The sequence below is a fragment of the Bufo gargarizans genome, chromosome 4 (assembly GCF_014858855.1).
Source record: "Bufo gargarizans isolate SCDJY-AF-19 chromosome 4, ASM1485885v1, whole genome shotgun sequence".
In the NCBI taxonomy this organism is placed as follows: domain Eukaryota; kingdom Metazoa; phylum Chordata; class Amphibia; order Anura; family Bufonidae; genus Bufo; species Bufo gargarizans.
Window position 1 is genome coordinate 480,280,826 of NC_058083.1, and position 19,050 is coordinate 480,299,875.

Genomic DNA, 19,050 nt, shown 5'->3' on the forward strand with positions numbered 1-19,050 from the left:
CCTGTATGCCTCTATGTCCAACCGTATCTCATCTGGTATCTGGCCTAGAGACAAAAAAAATCACCAGGGGCTGAAAGAGCATTTCCCCTTCCGCCTCCCTCATTCAACAATTTGGACTAGTTTGTCAGGTTCATTACATAGATTCGACATTAAATTTCATTTTAATTCCAGGTTGTAAAGCAACAAAACCTTTTTCAGTAGTATACTGTGCCTTGCCACACTGAAATTTTAGCAAAAAATCCTTAGTAATGGCTTTATAAACAAAGTGGCGACTTTGCCTCCTAAGGTCTCTTTCACACGGGCGAGTTTTCCGCGCGGGTGCAATGTGTGAAGTGAACGCATTGCACCCGCACTGAATCCGGACCCATTCATTTCTATGGGGCTCTGAACATGAGCGGTGATTTTCACTCATCACTTGTGCGTTGCGTGAAAATCGCAGCATGCTCTTTATTGTGCATTTTACACGCAACACAGGCCCCATAGAAGTGAATGGGGCTGCGTGAACATCACAAGCATCCGCAAGCAAGTGCGGATGAGGTGCGATTTTCACGCATGGTTGCTAGGTGACGATCGGGATGGGGACCCGATCTTTATTATTTTCCCTTATAACATGGTTATAGGGGGATAATAGCATTCTTAATACAGAATGCTAAGTAAATGAGGGATAGAGGAGTTAAAAAAAATTATAATTAAACTCCCCTCAGCCACTTGTTCGTACTGCCCGGCTTCTCTTCTTTCATCTTCTTTGGTGACCTGGGAGGAAAAGGACCTTTGGTGACGTCACTGCACTCATCACATGATCCATCACCATGGATATGGACCATGTGATGAGCGCAGTGACGTCACCAAAGGTCCTTTTCCTCCCAGGTCACCAAAGAAGATGAAAGAGAAGCCGGGCAGTACGAACAAGTGGCTGAGGGGAGTTTAATTATAATTTTTTTTAACTCCACTATCCCTCATTTACTTAGCATGCTGTATTAAGAATGCTATTATATTCCCTTATAACCATGTTATAAGGGAAAATAATAAAATCTACAGAATACCTAACCCAAACTTCAGTGAAGAAGTCCGGGTTTTGGTCTGGGTACCACATGCCGATTTTTTATCATGCGCGTGCAAAACGCATTAAAATGCTTTGCACTCGCAGGGAAAAATCGTGCATTTTCCCGCAACGCACCCACATCTTTTCCCGCACGTCATCTGCAACGCCCTTGTGAAAGAGGCCTAAGGCCTCATTCACACAGTCAGTGTTCGGTCAGTGATTTCCATCAGTGATTTTGAGCCAAAATCAGGTGCGGCTCTAAACACAGAACAGGTGCAGATCTTTCCTTCATACCTTATCTCTGTGGAGGCTCAATCCAGGTTTTGGCTCACAATCACTGATGGAAATCACTGACCGAACACGGACGTGTGAATGAGGCTTAATACCCCGCATCTCAGTTTAATCGATCCTCTGTGGGATGTGCTGGAAAACCTGCTACTTACAGAACTTGTAATTTGAACGTTCCATGAATATTCCATAAATGTACAGTCCACACCTCAACAGGTCAGAGCCGTTTTGGAGGAGGACCTACGGGCTGTTCTGTCTGGTCAGGGTATAATCCAGCTAAAATGGACTAGCATCTTTAACCATACTAAAATCAGTTTGCCTACTTAAAGGGGTATTCTGATTGGATTAAGTTATCCTTTATTGACAAAATAGGGGACAACTATTAGATCGGTGGGAGTCCTATCGCTGGGACCCCCACCAATCACAAGAACTGGGGCCTTGCAATGAATAGAGTAGCTGGTCAGGCATGCGTACTGCTGCTCCATTCATTTCCATAGAGATTCTGGAGCGATGTACTAGGCTCTCTCTGGAACTCACATTAGAAGTGAATAAAGTGGCCATGTGCATGCCCGGCCGGCTGCTCCATTCTTTTCAGGGGGCCCCCGTCCTTGTAATCGGTGGGGGTACCAGCAGTGGGATCTCCACCAATCTAATAAGTTATCCCATAAACTGTGAATAGGGGATAACCTAATGTAACCCAGAACACCCCAGATTTTTTTAGTAGCATGAACTACTTTCCAGTCCAGGAAGCATACCGAACCTGTGGTTCAGAAAAACTGGATAAAGGCAACTAGCTTATAGGGGGGCGCTGAGTGGCACGTAGATTTACTCTATGGTGCTTTTTGAATTTTTTGCATCATGGAAAGTGTCCCGAACATGTATTCTACTGACCAAGTAAAAGACAGCAGAAAAAAGTTCCAGCACTATTGAAGATTCTGTTGCTTTGTCTTTATTTTAAGTAACCAATTACATCATGTGGACACCATTTCACCCCCCCGCACATTGACGCGTTTCGAACTATACCGTTCTTAGTCGTAGCAACTAAGAACTGTATAGTTCAAAACGAGTCAATGTGCGGGGGGGGGATTTGAGGTGGTGTCCACATGATGTAATTTGTTACCGAAAATAAAGACAAAGCAACAGAATCTTCAATAGTGCTGGAACTTTTTTTCTGCTTTATATATCTTGAGAACTTACCTGGTTCGTTCCGTGCACGAAGGATAAAGGATACATGGTGAGCTGGACATTTTGTTACAAGTAAAAGACAACAATTTAAATTTTTTTTTTTTATTTCTGTGTAAGTTAAAAGAAAATGTACACGCTTACATTTCAAAAGAACTTGGGCATGCACTTGGACCTTGCTGCTACAGATCAAATTTGTTTTTGTTTTTTTCCATAGGAATTTCCCATAAATTTACATCCCAAAGTCTTCAATGTATGTACAGCCTAAACCATAGCAACCTATGATTATGCCTTTTTTTATTTTTACACTGTGCAAATCAGAAGGATAGTGGTACAACAACAGACACAAATAAAACTAAATAAGAACAGTAATCATCAACACATTCATATTAGTTTGGTCCTTCTTAACCCAAATCAAGCCGATTATGCCCCAGAAATCTGCAATCGTATTTTTAAACACACAAACAAAACGGAGCAGGACAGACAGATGGATGCTTATAAATGGATGGTTTTGTGTCGTAGTAAAACCCTGTCCTGGCAAACATTTCAAACTTTATGCCAAAAATGCATCTGGCAGGAAAAGGATGAAAGAGCATCACCACCAAAAAGATCCCCTGTGAAATAAAGTCCTTGAGGTGTCCTCCTCTGCTAAGTCCACCCAAAATAGGTATGTATATTCGCCATCAAAAAGTGCTGCTTAGCGCATTTCCTCAGTTTTTTGCGGATCCACTGACTTTGTATTGTACCAGATGCCATCAGCTTTTTTTTTTTGCAGATCCGAGTTTTGCGGACTCCGTCCTCGTGCACAGACGTATATGTGATTTTTGTGCCGTAAATGGCGGATCCGCTAAATATGAATAGGCCATAGGCCCTATTGTAGAAATGCCTATTCTTGTCTGCAAATGGGCAAGAATAGGACATGTTCTATAACTTGCGGAACGGCCGCACTGATGCAGTCAGCACATGGATGATATTTGTGAGCTGTCCACATTTTTTGTGGCCATCACAAAAAAAAAAAGGAGAATGGAAGTGGGCCAAAAATACAGTTTTTTTTTATTATTATTATTATTATTTATTTTACGCACTTATATAGCGCTGACATAATCCGTAGGTGTGTTAAACATCGTGTTTTACCATAGGCTTTTCTGCAGGACTGGTAAAACGCATTAAAGAAGCACGTCAAAAATATTTGAATAAAAAAAATAATTTGTTGTCGCACATTTTCGACAATTTTTTTTTCGCTTTTTTACTTTTTGATTAAAATGCAGGTACTCAAAAAAATGCCCCAAAAAACAAGAAAAATACTTGTAGTGCGTTTCGAAAGTTTCTATTGCCTCACAGTCATCTCATCTGGCAATGGTGTATGCCTGTTGGGAAGACAAAAAAAAGAAAAAAAAAAAAAAAGAGTTTTTGCTAAAACCGCTGTGTGAAACCTTCCTAAAACATATCAGGGGATATACCCACTTCTGGAGAACTTCAGTGCTGACATCTATTCTATGGATTGGGAGGGCAGCATTGTTGTAAATGTGGATCTTTGGGACAATGTGCCGCTCTCTGTGCCCTATGAAGCAGTACATCATCATGTACGCATGGTCATCTGTATTGTACGTGTACTCGAGCTGTATTACTTAGTTCATCCAGTGTGAGTGTGCGATAGACCAGAGTCAAACCGGTAAGGCCATGCCCATTTTATGTGATGGAGGCATGGCCTCCTTGGCTCCATTCACATCTCCATATCAATGGTCCTAATGAGAACTATATAAGGTGTAGGACCGTCCTATCAGAGAAAATCTAAGAAAACCTGCCTTGTTATAGAACGATTTGGTAGCATCACTATATAAACCAGGCACGTTTTCCATTCAGGGGTCTGGGATAGCCTCAGTGGGACCAATAATGGCAGCCGTACTGGTCGTCACCCAGCTTACCCAGAAACCAAACTAATTAGTAAACCAGGGAGAAGACTTTGTAAGGCAACAGTTCTGGAATCTGATCTGGATAAGGATCAGGCTGCCATGGTGAGCCATGTCAGGCACTGCCGGACACAACTGTGTACTGCTGGATCCCCATGGACTGGGTTTTGGCTGGGCAAAATCCGTTGCAAGCAACGATCTTTGGTCCAGCTGATGCCTGGCATATGTGCCGGATCAGCATGCCGCAGATGTGAACCCTGCCTAATGTCTTTACAGAAGAGGACACCTAAAAGACCTACAGGGTTTAATGCTCCTAAAGCCAGATTCAGCTCCATCTTACTTCAAGTTAAGTTAACACACAAAAGAAACAACACTGAACATTGAGATGTAACAATACAACAACTTCAATACAACCGGGAGCGGAAGAAAACAAAAAAGTCACCACGACAGGCTCACAGGCAGTGAAGGTTTTGCATGTTCACTTTTGTCTGTTTTTGATTTTTTTGTAAGAAAGGATCCACCAGTGTATGTACCCAGCACATCAAAGAAAAGAAAAAACATTTCCTCTTGCCTTTATATACAAACTAATTTGAAGATTTTTCATATAAATGAAGTATTCAGTGTTGAAATATACATCAGAGTGTATATACCCTTTATAGTGCTGCTTACCGACAAATCAGCCCAAGTGATTTTATAAAAAAAAAAAAAAAAAAAAAAAAAAAAAAGCAAGAACACGTTCGTCCTCTTCAAAAAGTTTGGATATAAAACATCCAATGCATTTTGGATTCTTTGATATTTTTTTTTTTCTCCTTAGTTTTTGTGTCATCAGTCAACCTTATCTTGACAACTTGTTAGAGGTGTTAAAGAGACTGGGAACATCAACACCTTAGCATGCATGAAGGATAGGTCAGGGAGGCTGGCGATGACCTTCGCGGCCTCTTCACTGAGGTTCTCGTCCCTTCTAGGTTTCCTGTGAGGAAAGTGATAAAACACAACCCGAGTTATACCAAACCAAACAAAGAGCTAAAGAACAAAAACATCCCAAAGAGGCAACATTGCTGAGCTTTAAATCCCCTTCTCCACTTCATACTGCCGCAGATTTAAAGGGGTCGTCTCACTTCAGCAAATAGCATTTATCATGTAGACATGGTTAATACACACCACTTACTAATGTATTGTGATTGTCCATATTTCCTCCTTTGCTGGCCTGATTCATTTTTCCATCACATTATACATTGCTTGTTTCCATGATTATGACCACCCTGCAATCCAGCAGCGGTGGCCGTGCTTCCCCACTATAGGAAAAAGCGTCGGCTGGGACCGCAAGACCACATATAGGCTGGTGATTTTTCCTACAGTGTGCAAGCACGGCCACCACTGATGGATTGCAGGGTGGTCGTAACCATGGAAACAAGCAGCGTATAATGTGATGGAAAAAAAATCAATCAAGCCAGCAAAGGAGGCAATATGGACAATCACAATACATTACTAAGTGCCTTGTATTAACCTTCTCTACATGATAAATGCTATTTGCTGAAGTGAGACATCCCCTTTAAAGTGTATCGATCACCAATTATTGGGTATCAGTTCAAGATACAAACCCCTTAAAGGGGTTTTCCGACATTTTTATACTGATGACCTATCTTTAGGATGGGTCATCAGTATCTGATCGGTGGAGATCTGACACCCGGGGCCCCATGTAGATCAGCTGTTTGAGAACGCTCATGTGAGCGCCCTGGTCGTCTCGCAGCTTACCGAGCATGGCGCCGTACATTGTACAGCGCCTGTGCTTCGCATTGTGCACATTCACTGCAAAGACGCAGAGCGAGATACAAAGCACAATGTACAGCGCTGTGCTTGGTGAGCTGTGAGAAGGCCGCAGTGCTCACAGGAGCGCCGGTGCCTTGTCAAACAGCTGATCAAAATGGGTCACGGGTGTTGGACACCCACTGATCAGATCAGTAAGGATAGGTCATCAGTATAAAAATGTCGGAAAACCCCTTTAAGGAGTTTGTATCTTGAACTGATACTGATTGCATCCCAATAATTGGTGACCGATACACTTTAACCACTTCAGCCCCACTAGCTGAAACCCCCTTCATGACCAGAGCACTTTTTACACTTCGGCACTACACTCCTTTCACCGTTTATCGCTCGGTCATGCAACTTACCACCCAAATGAATTTTACCTCCTTTTCTTCTCACTAATAGAGCTTTTATTTGGTGGTATTTTATTGCTGCTGACATTTTTACTTTTTTTGTTATTAATTGAAATGTAACGATTTTTTTGCAAAAAAATGACATTTTTCACTTTCAGCTGTAAAATTTTGCAAAAAAAACGACATCCATATATAAATTTTTCGCTAAATTTATAGTTCTACATGTCTTTGATAAAAAAAAAATGTTTGGGCAAAAAAAAAAAATGGTTTGGGTAAAAGTTATAGCGTTTACAAACTATGGTACAAAAATGTGAATTTCCGCTTTTTGAAACAGCTCTGACTTTCTGAGCACCTGTCATGTTTCCTGAGGTTCTACAATGCCCAGACAGTAGAAAACCCCCACAAATGACCCCATTTCGGAAAGTAGACACCCTAAGGTATTCGCTGATGGGCATAGTGAGTTCATAGAACTTTTTATTTTTTGTCACAAGTTAGCGGAAAATGATGATGATTTTTTATTTTTATTTTTTTCTTACAAAGTCTCATATTCCACTAACTTGCGACAAAAAATAAAAAATTCTAGGAACTCGCCATGCCACTCACGGAATGCCTTGGGGTGTCTTCTTTCCAAAATGGGGTCACTTGTGGGGTAGTTATACTGCCCTGGCAATTTAGGGGCCCAAATGTGTGAGAAGAACTTTGCAATCAAAATGTGTAAAAAATGACCGGTGAAATCCGAAAGGTGCACTTTGGAATATGTGCCCCTTTGCCCACCTTGGCAGCAAAAAAGTGTCACACATCTGGTATCGCCGTACTCAGGAGAAGTTGGGGAATGTGTTTTGGGGTGTTATTTTACATATACCCATGCTGGGTGAGAGAAATATCTTGGCAAAAGACAACTTTTCCAATTTTTTTATACAATGTTGGCATTTGACCAAGATATTTCTCTCACCCAGCATGGGTATATGTAAAATGACACCCCAAAACACATTCCCCAACTTCTCCTGAGTACGGCGATACCAGATGTGTCACACTTTTTTGCAGCCAAGGTGGGCAAAGGGGCACATATTCCAAAGTGCACCTTTCGGATTTCGCAGGCCATTTTTTACACATTTTGATTGCAAGGTACTTCTCACACATTTGGGCCCCTAAATTGCCAGGGCAGTATAACTACGCCACAAGTGACCCCATTTTGGAAAGAAGACACCCCAAGGTATTCCGTGAGGGGCACGGCGAGTTCCTAGAATTTTTTTTTTTTGTCGCAAGTTGATCAGGGTGATCACCCCCCTGTCACTGATCACCCCCCCTGTAAGGCTCCATTCAGACGTCCGCATGATTTTTACGGATCCATGGATACATGGATCGGATCCGCAAAACACATGCGGACGTCTGAATGGAGCCTTACAGGGGGGTGATCAATGACAGGTGGGTGATCAATGACAGGGGGTGATCAGGGAGTGTATATGGGTGATCACCCGCCTGTCATTGATCACCCCCCTGTAAGGCTCCATTCAGACGTCCGCATGATTTTTACGGATCCATGGATACCAAAACACATGCGGACGTCTGAATGGAGCCTTACAGGGGGGTGATAAATGACAGGCGGGTGATCAATGACAGGGGGTGATCAGGGAGTGTATATGGGTGATCACCCGCCTGTCATTGATCACCCCCTGTAAGGCTCCATGTGTTTTGCGGATCCGATCCATGTATCCATGGATCCGTAAAAATCATGCGGACGTCTGAATGGAGCCTTACAGGGGGGTGATCAATGACAGGGGGTGATCAGGGAGTGTATATGGGTGATCACCCGCCTGTCATTGATCACCCCCCTGTAAGGCTCCATTCAGACGTCCGCATGTGTTTTGCGGATCCGATCCATGTATCCATGGATCCGTAAAAATCATACGGACGTCTGAATGGAGCCTTACAGGGGGGTGATCAATGACAGGGGGGTGATCAATGACAGGGGGTGATCAGGGAGTGTATATGGGTGATCACCCGCCTGTCATTGATCACCCCCCCTGTAAGGCTCCATTCAGACGTCTGCATGTGTTTTGCGGATCCGATCCATGTATCCGTAAAAATCATACGGACGTCTGAACGGAGCCTGACAGGGGGGTGATCAGGGAGTTTATATGGGGTGATCAGGGGTTTATAAGGGGTTAATAAGTGACGGGGGGGGGGGGTGTAGTGTAGTGTGGTGTTTGGTGCGACTGTACTGAGCTACCTGAGTCCTCTATATGCGTCGTTGAGCGCAGGGCTGCCGCCTCCGGACCGCACATCTGCGTTAGGCGGTCTGGAGGCGGTTAAAGGGGTTGTCTCACTTCAGCAAATAGCATTTATCATGTAGAGAAAGTGGTATAAAAATCTCAGAAAACCCCTTTAAGCACTATTAACTGCAGTACCACAAAAGTAGTGATGTCAACATGGACTCCAGAACACTATTATATCTTATGTGTATACTTCCGCCCCCTGCTGTACATGATTTGGTACTGCTGACACAGAGTTCAGATCACTACTTTAGGTTTATACTCTGCTGCCACAAATCTCCGCTGTAATACACTCAATAAAACTAACGCACTCAGATAGAAATGCCAGTGTCATGGCAGGGCTTCCAACTGGCATCTATCAGCAGGATAAATGCTCACCCACTCAGAGCAAGGGTTTGCCAGGAATGTCTCCACCAGATTACAACACTTCCTTGGCTGCCCGGTCACCAGATCTCCAATCGAGGACTTATAGGTCCAGCTGGGACGCCAGCTTCAGTGACCTAGGAGTGTGCAGGACCTACAGGTCCAGCTGTAACATCTGTGGGCAAATGTGCCGCAGGACACCATACAGCACCTGTATGCCTCCATGTCCAACCATATCTCATCTTATATCCATGCTAGAGGTGGTCCTACAGGGTCCTAGAGCCTCCTTACATTGTACAGTTTTCCCCAATTAATTTCTCCTTTTGCTGTAATATTGTAATCCCTCACATATCTCATGATTACATTCACACACAAAGTTTCATTCAATTCCAACAACTCCTTGGTGTGTTACTTTTTTGGGGGGGGGGGTCAAAGAATGTACATTGATAGGACTGATGGGCCTCACAGATGTAATGGGGAGGACCTTGTGAGAATGAACTCATGAGTCCTCTCAATAGTGGAGCTTTGCAGTGGAGTAGGAACATAAAGTAGTTATCTGAACTCCATCATCAGCAGTAGTACTCATGTAGTATTACAGTTAAAAGGGGTTGTCCAAGATCATTAAAAATCTCACAAAACCCCTGTCTTAAAATGCATTCTCTGCGGTGCTCCTCCAGTACTCCCCCTGCTGTTTATTTTCAAATAGCAGTAGCGATGTGACTAGATACGGCACTTGACTGCGGCAGCCAATCACTGTCTTTGATATTGATTGCTTGTCCTCTGGATAGGTCATTAATATCGTATCGGTGAGGGTCCGACTCCCGGCACTCCCGCTTTCAGCTCTTTGAAGAGACTGCGGCACTTCGGCAAGTGTCACGGCCCTCTTCTTAGGCCTGTAACGCAACGTTCATCGTTTAATACGGAGCACAGACGTTATTCACTGGACAGCACTGTGATTGGTAAGCTGCAGTGACGGCCACGGCGCACACATGAGCACAGCAGCCTCTCCCAACATTGGCGGGGGCTCCAGGAGGTGGACCCCGCTATCTTGAGGAGAGGTCATCAATATAGAAGACCTGGAAAGCCACTTTAAGAGATTGTAGGGATTTTTAATTTTCTCAGACCGCCTCTTTTAAGACTCCCTTTATTCTACGAGGGCAGAGCCCAAAATGAATATTCATCAGCAGACATTTTGATAAAACGATGGCGGTCTGCAGCCAGCACTAATGGAGGCTTACTGAAAACAGATTTATACAGCTTCCATGAGCACTACATTTTTTATATATTACTCAGTTTCCTCTAGTAGTGCATGAGGTAGAATGACATTATTTTCTACAGCATATGCCCTGTAAAGACGTGTGTGAATACATAAAATCGGTGGCTACTGGAGAGAAATAAGAGGCTACAACTTTCCCCAATGATTGCTAGAAACTGGATCTTTCTAAGAAAGAATAGTCAAGATCAGAAACTCCTTTAAAAGGGAACCTAACACCAGGTTCAACGCGACAGAGGTGCTGACAGCAGGTTATAGAGCAGGAGGAGCTGAGCAGACTAATATATAGTTATAAGGAAAAAAGTTCAGTAAAACTTGTATTTTACACATCTAAATTCCTACTCATTCTGGGCTTGGAAGTCCAGGAGGCGATCCTATCAGTGATTGACAGCTCTCTCTGTATACACAGTCAGGTGGAAGGCTGTCAATCACTGATAGGATGCCCCCCAGAATGGGCAGGAATTTAGATGTATAAACTACAGGTTTTACTGAATCTTTTCCCACAAACTCTATATCAATCTGCTCAGCTCCTCCTGCTCTATAACATGCTGCTTGTAGCTTACACTGCATTTTCATACTGACATGTTCCCTTTAACTATGTAGAGAATTAATGGGGTTTTCTGGGATTTTAACATTGTTGACCTATACTCAGGATAGGTCATCAATATCAGATCGGTAGGGGTCCAACACCCAGAACCCCCATCGATCAGCTGGTTGAAGAGAAGGCCGCGCTCGCATCCTTCCCTTCATTATTCATTGCTCGCAGTCAACATCGTAGCGGTGAGCAGGTGTAATTACAAGCCATCCCATTCACTTCTATGGAACATCTCCTTCCTATTCAAGTGTATACTATAGAGCTGTCCCATAGAAGTGAATGGGACGGCTTGTTATTACACTGCTCACTGCTGCGATGTCGTCAGTAAGCAGGTAAAAAATGAAGGGATGGCTGCGCTCGCACGGAGCGCGCCTTTTCTTCAACCAGCTGATCGACTGGGGTGCCGGGAGGTGACCCCTGCCAATCTAATACTGATGACCTAAGGATAGGTCATCAAAATTTAAATCCCAGAAAACCCCTTTAAGGAATCTGAAGATATAGATAAAAAAAAAATATATATAAAAAAAACACCCCCAAGGACATATTATGACATTAATCTGCACTAAATTTTGGACCTATTCAGATCAGAAATAGAGACAAATAATAGCTACACTTTAAATTCCCTGCTCTTCTCTATGCCTAAAATCGATGCCACCCATAAAGAGCGCGATACAAGTAATTCTCTATAGATTATTACCTAATGCTCCGATTTATTAAGAGCAAAAAGAACCACAATGGATAATTAACTCATAATATTTCAAATGATTAATTCATTACTTCTGCCACATGCAAAAAGAATAAAGCAAAAAGACAAGACACAAATGATGAGTACCCAGTATATAGAGAAGGAATCCACCGATACAGGCAGCTAAATGTTAGATGTAATGCAGATGTCTGGATGTAGCAGGAGGACACGTCTACCCGTGTGTGCCCTCAACACGTCTCCTTCCTCCTTTCTGCCTTTGTTAACATGTGATCAAACAGACTACAATATAATTCCCATAGGACGGTCCCGGGCTTCACGGCAAAGTCACAATTAGCATATGTAAGAACGCGAGTGCTGGTGCAGCAAATGCTGGGGTCAGCAGGCTCCCTGTCTAGACGCATAAACCTGGCATGCTGGATGCCAGCTGTAGAAGTCACTCTTTCTCGGTTACCATAGAGACCCGCAACAAGGTTAGAACTGATGCCGATCCACAACGGCAACGCACTGAGCGCAGGAAGCGTCTACGAGAAAAATGCTCATAGAACTGCATCCGAGTGGTTAATATCAAAGTAAATCAGTAGCTTACTGCCTCCATTTATAGTCTGTATTACAATACTTAGGAAATTGTTGATGTTCTTTAAAAGGGTTTTCCAATACTTTTATACTGATAAGCTATCAATATGTAATCGGCGGGGGCCCGACACCCAGGACCCCTGCCGATCAGCTGTTTGAGAAGGAACCGATGCTCACAGCAGTGCGACAGCCTCCTTTCAACTTACCAAGCACAGCGCCGTACATTGTATAGTGGCTGTGCTTGGTATTGCAACTCAGCCCTATTCATTTCAACGGGGCTGAGATGTGCCTAGGCCATGTGATCAATGAAAGTGACATCACATGACCTAGGCTAAGCTGCAAGAAGCTTAGGGTCTTCTCAAACAGCTGATCGGCGGGTGTCCCAGTTGTCGGACCCCCACCGATCAGATACTGATGACCTATCCTGAGGATAGGTCATCAATATAAAAGTCTCAAAAAATCCCTTGAACTTTGAGCATCCTTTTGTGATAAAATGGCAGTCCACAGAGAGTACTTGGGGGAACTAGTTTATTATAATTCATTCAATAGAAGTAATATTAAAGGGGTTTTCTGGGAGTTAAATACAGACGAGGTATTCTCGGGATAGGTAATCAATATCAGATCAGTGGGGGGTCCGACCCCAGAACCCCTATGATTAGCTGTTTGATGAGGCCATGGGGCTCGGACAAGCGCTGTGGCCTCTTCATAGTGGACCAAGCACAGCACTGTACACAGCATAGTGGTTTGTGTTTGGTATTGCAGCAGAGATCCATTCTATTGAATGGGACTGAGCTGCCATGTGACCGGTGGACATGACACTGGCCTAGGAAGAGGCTGCAGTACTCGCCACAGCACCTTCCAACAGCCAATCAGCGCGGATGCCGAGAGTCAGATCCCACTGATCAGATACTGGTAGCCTAGCCTGAGGATAAGTCATCAGTTTTTTAATTGCCCTTCAATCTGTATACAGTACGCACCCCCTAGTGGTGACTGCAGGCATCCATAATTTTGTCACTTAACTCTATGACTCTAACTATTATATGTTATGGAAATGAACTGGAACAGAATGCGGAACGTGAAAAAAAATAAAATGATCATTTCAAAGTAGTCCATTCACACGTCCGTATTTCTGGCTCCACTTGCGTTCCGCAATTTTGCGGAACGGGTGCGGACTCATTAATTTCAATGGGGCTGCAAAAGGTGCGGACAGCACACAGTATGCTGTCCGCATCCGTAGTTCCGGCCCATGGCCCTGCAAAAAAGATAGAGCACGTCCTACTCTCGTCTGCAATCGTGGACCAGAATAGGCATTGCTATCATAGGGACGGCCATGTGCGGTCTGCATAATGCTGAAAGCACGCGGACCGCAAAACACTTACGGACGTCTGAATGGACCCTTAAACTGACATACTGCGATTCTGTGCCCTCCAGGACCTGCAGATATCTAAGAGGTCCAACTGTTTACCTTGCCGATGTGCTTGTGGTTTCTGCTGTGGACATCAGTCTTGCAAATGCATCAGTCGCCTTGCTGCTGGCACTGGAGCACTCCACCTTCGCCGTCGTCAGTGCGTACAGCTCGGGATCCACACCTTTCAGTATAAAATGATAATCAGTGATGGAAGAAGTCAGCAGAGACGGAGACTAGTCAGCTCAACCGATCACAAAAAACACGGCACAGTCCTCACACTCCTTTAAGTATCCGAGCGCCGATGGTATCAGGATTCAGTGGCAGATACTGGATCTATTCATGAAGGTTGTACTGTGATAACGGAAGCAATGCTGTCCCTTATACCTCTATGCCGTAAACTGATACATATGTACGACATACTGTATATGTGTATGGTACAAGAAAGGAAGGAGGACGAAAAGAAATCATGGCTGAAGAGGTCTTCAGACGGCCGTACATCTGCTGACACGGGCCTATAAATAAGTAATGGCCGCTCTCAGATACTTCAAGTAGTGTGACGCACTAAACCACTCTGCTAGAAATCTACGACTAGGCACTACACAAGCTCGCTGAAGCGATAGGGACATCGACAAATCAACAGAACACGCTTCTTCAGAAGAGGACGGAACACACAAAGGTTGTGGAGAAAGCCGTTTATTAACCCCTTAATACCACATGATTAGGATTAAGCAAATTTTTTTTTTTCATTTTCACATTTTAAGAGCAACAGCTTAAATTTCCATTGGTGTAGCCGTGTGAAGGGCTGTGCGCTGGCATGGGCCAAGTTGTACTTCTCAAGGGCATTCTTATGGGTTGCTTATAATGTTTTGCATTTATTGTCAAAGGGAGTGGCAAACAGAAAAACAGCAATTTCACCTTTGGGCTTTTGTACTTTTTTTTTTTTTTTGGTTTTTACATGCAATAAAAATATGACATTCAATTTATCCCCTATACTGTGGACAGGGGAAAGGCGTTTGCAATGGGATAACCCCTTCAAGATGCATCAAAGAAGTGTCTCATGAAGACATCCACTTCATTTCGAGGCTGGTCCAGCAATCTGCTGATCTCTGCAGGTCTGCTTTAGAAGTCTGTGAAGATCACCTTCCTTATGTAGGATTACACACCGAGCATGTTATACTTGGACAAGCCAGGGTCGCCCATGTGTTATAACGCTGTGGCTCTGGATAATGGGGGTTAAGATGAAAGGGTTATAAATTAGAACTCTGCTGCTCTGTCTCTTTCCTTTATTGGATAGACTAGAAAGGAAACTTCTCTAATACCAGACAAACTTGTAAAGTGCTGAACATGCACTTTAAATACACCTTAACTATGTCTGTTCTTAAAGAGGTTACCCATTTATTTTAATTTTTTTGCTGCCCCCAGTCATCTAGACTTGTGAAGAAATCCATGGTTACCTGCTCCTCGCTGCTCCGTTTCAGCTCCTGTCCTATCTCCTTCACCTTCCTGCACAGGCGGGGTCATGTGCACCACTGCAGCCAGTGACTGGCCTCAGCGGTGACGCATCCCCAAGCAACACGTGATCCAGTAGCAACATGCTGCTTGGACATGTTACTGCTGAGGCCAGTCACTGGCTTCATTGGGGAACATGATCCTGTCCCTGCTGTAAGATGTCAGAAAGAGACTTAAGGCCCAGCGAAGAGAGCCAAGGAGCCAGGGACCAGGTGCTTATGGATTTCCCCATGGGTCCCAATGACTTGGGGCAGATTTAAAAAGCAAAAAGCTGGACAATCCCTTTAAGGCAACCACAGAGGTGCCAAACAATGGAATGGAGGTCTACCCTTGTGGAGCACTACATGCCTAGAAAAACTCTCCATTCTTCTTGTTCCTAGATGATTAAGTTGAGGAGAAGAAGAAATTAAACAGTTCACCTGTAATACCACCAAATCCCAACTAAACACGGAGAGAGATTTATATATAATATATATATATATATATATATATATATATTATACATATACAGTACAGACCAAAAGTTTGGACACACCTTCTCATTCCAAGAGTTTTCTTTATTTTCATGACTATGAAAATTGTAGATTCACACTGAAGGCATCAAAACTATGAATTAACACATGTGGAATTATATACATAACAAAAAAAGTGTGAAACAACTGAAAATATGTCATATTCTAGGTTCTTCAAAGTAGCCACCTTTTGCTTTGATTACTGCTTTGCACACTCTTGGCATTCTCTTGATGAGTTTCAAGAGGTAGTCACCTGAAATGGTTTTCACGTCACAGGTGTGCCCTGTCAGGTTTAATAAGTGGGATTTATTGCCTTATAAATGGGGTTGGGACCATCAGTTGCGTTGTGGAGAAGTCAGGTGGATACACAGCTGATAGTCCTACTGAATAGACTGTTAGCTGCTTTTTTCTTGCCATAATACAAATTCTAAGTAAAGAAAAACGAGTGGCCATGATTACTTTTAGAAATGAAGGTCAGTCAGTCCGAAAAATTGGGAAAACTTTGAAAGTGTCCCCAAGTGCAGTCACAAAAACCATCATGCGCTACAAAGAAACTGGCTCACATGCGGACCGCCCCAGGAAAGGAAGACCAAGAGTGACCTCTGCTGCGGAGGATAAGTTCATCCGAGTGACCAGCCTCAGAAATCGCAGGTTAACAGCAGCTCAGATTAGAGACCAGGTCAATGCCACACAGAGTTCTAGCAGCAGACACATCTCTAGAACAACTGTTAAGAGGAGACTGTGTGAATTAGGCCTTCACGGTAGAATATCTGCTAGGAAACCACTGCGAAGGACAGGCAACAAGCAGAAGAGACTTGTTTGGGCTAAAGAACACAAGGAATGGACATTAGACCAGTGGAAATCTGTGCTTTGGTCTGATGAGTCCAAATTTGACATCTTTGGTTCCAACCACCGCGTCTTTGTGCGACACAGAAAAGGTGAACGGATGGACTCTACATGCCTGGTTCCCACCGTGAAGCACGGAGGAGGAGGTGTGATGGTGTGGGGGTGTTTTGCTGGTGACACTGTTGGGGATTTATTCAAAATTGAAGGCATACTGAGCCAGCATGGCTACCACAGCATCTTGCAGCGGCATGCTATTCCATCCGGTTTGCGTTTAGTTGGACCATCATTTATTTTTCAACAGGACAATGACCCCAAACACACCTCCAGGCTGTGTAAGGGCTATTTGACCATGAAGGAGAGTGATGGGGTGCTGCGCCAGATGACCTGGCCTCCACAGTCACCGGACCGGAACCCAATCGAGATGGTTTGGGGTGAGCTGGACCGCAGAGTGAAGGCAAAAGGGCCAACAAGTGCTAAGCATCTCTGGGAACTCCTTCAAGACCATTTCAGGTGACTACCTCTTGAAGCTCATCAAGAGAATGCCAAGAGTGTGCAAAGCAGTAATCAAAGCAAAAGGTGGCTACTTTGAAGAACCTAGAATATGACATATTTTCAGTTGTTTCACACTTTTTTGTTATGTATATAATTCCACATGTGTTAATTCATATTTTTGATGCCTTCAGTGTGAATCTGCAATAAAGAAAACTCTTTGAATGAGAAGGTGTGTCCAAACTTTTGGTCTGTACTGTACTATATATATATATATATATATATATATATATATATATATATATATAATCCACGTTACTTGATGCGACTCAATTTGACAGCCACCACTGCACCACCAGCTACTTTCACATGCCTGGGAACTTCCAGAACAAGCTGACCAGAACTATACTTATTGTGTATGCATATGTGTATTTTAATGTATATGTCCTTGTGATATCTTAAAGACCAAAGCGGAAGGATTACAATTCATTTTTGTACTGTGTTAAATCTGATCTGATTAACTGCAGTCAGTTAAAGACCAAGTGAGTGGCTTGGTCAGGCTTTAGTGTCGGTCAACCTGCGAGTTCCGAAGCATGGTCACTACACAAAACGGGCAAAACCACTCCCAAATGTTCAGCAAGCTCCATGACTTTCCCAGAAACAAGTTGTGTGCTGAAGGGTTAGTTTGAAAACCACAGGAAGTAGATGAGACGATATCTCATCTTTCAGGGGCAGGATTTCTGAAAAGACCGCTAAGATTGAAGATTTTGGTTTTCTTTTGTTTGTTTTTTTAGATATTTAAATGTGACAAAGTCCCTGAAGAGTTAAAAAGTGTATAATTAGTGAATTTGTTAGTAACGTGAGAGGAGCAGGAAGGCAATCCTGGAAGAGACCAAACATTAGCTTTGCTGAGAACTGAAAACTACATTTTAGGGAACCCTGTGAACCCCATGCATTATCCTGTCACATGCCAAATACGTTATTTGTAGACTATGGGAATTGTAAAACTGATCAGGATCGTAATCAGTCTTACAAATGCATTGAAATGCCAGATCCGTCTTAGTGTCAACCGTAGCATGCTGCAGTATTATCTCTGTCCTGATCAGTCAAAAAGACTGAACTGAAGACATCCTGATGCATCCTGAACGGAATGCTCTCCATTCACAATGCATGGGGATATGCCTGATCAGTTCTTTTCCGGTATAGAGCCCCTAGGACAAAACTCTATGGCGGAAAAGAAAACTGCAAGTGTGAAAGTACCCTTACCAAAACTGGTGTAAAAGGAAAACTTAGTTGCCTACAGCATCCAATCAGATTGATCTTTTCATTTTCCAAAGGAGTTCTGAATAATGTAAGGTTGAATCTGAATGGTTGCTATGGACAAATATGCCAATTTTCCCTTTGCACCAGTTTAGATAAATCTCCCTCTATGGATTTTTATTAATACAGCATCAAAGTTTATGGTTGAGGGTCTTGTTCAAAGGGATGTGTAAGAAAGAAAAACATGGCTGCTCTCTTCCAAAAAGAGCATCCCTCTTGTCTGATATTACAGCTCCCCCATCACTACATTCATGTAATACAATGATGCAGATAGAATATTGTATTTAACCTATATATAAATGTATTGTTTTATCAATGATTCCAATATTAAAGGGCATTTCCACCTAAAATAATAATAAATAAATAAGTAAATAAATAAATAGAAGCCTTAGTCCTATAGTCACCAAGAGAGGGAGCAAGAGTGCTCAGCTTTTCGTGTAACCCCCACAGATGTGAATGGAGAAAGTCGCTCATGCGCAGCCACCTCTCCTGTCACGGCAGCGAGGAGACAGGGCCCTATTCTTAAGATAGGTGCAGGTCCCTCAGGTGAGACACTTCATCTATCCGTCATTGGTGACATATCCAGTCCATTGGCTATATAT

At 43.2% G+C, this 19,050-nt stretch overlaps 1 protein-coding gene across 2 annotated transcripts in view; it reads right to left on the reverse strand.

Annotated features, from left to right (window-relative positions):
- Nucleotides 1–2,601: 2,601 nt before the first annotated feature.
- Nucleotides 2,602–19,050, reverse strand: part of AFTPH (aftiphilin) — a 75,755-nt gene continuing 59,306 nt past the window's right edge. For both annotated transcript variants that reach the window (XM_044292247.1, XM_044292248.1), the window contains 2 exons: nt 13,830–13,953; nt 2,602–5,392 (listed from right to left, as the gene is read on the reverse strand). In XM_044292247.1, the coding sequence (XP_044148182.1) occupies nt 5,248–5,392; nt 13,830–13,953 (269 nt within the window). In that variant the 3' untranslated portion in view covers nt 2,602–5,247. The remainder of the gene's footprint in view (nt 5,393–13,829; nt 13,954–19,050) is intronic.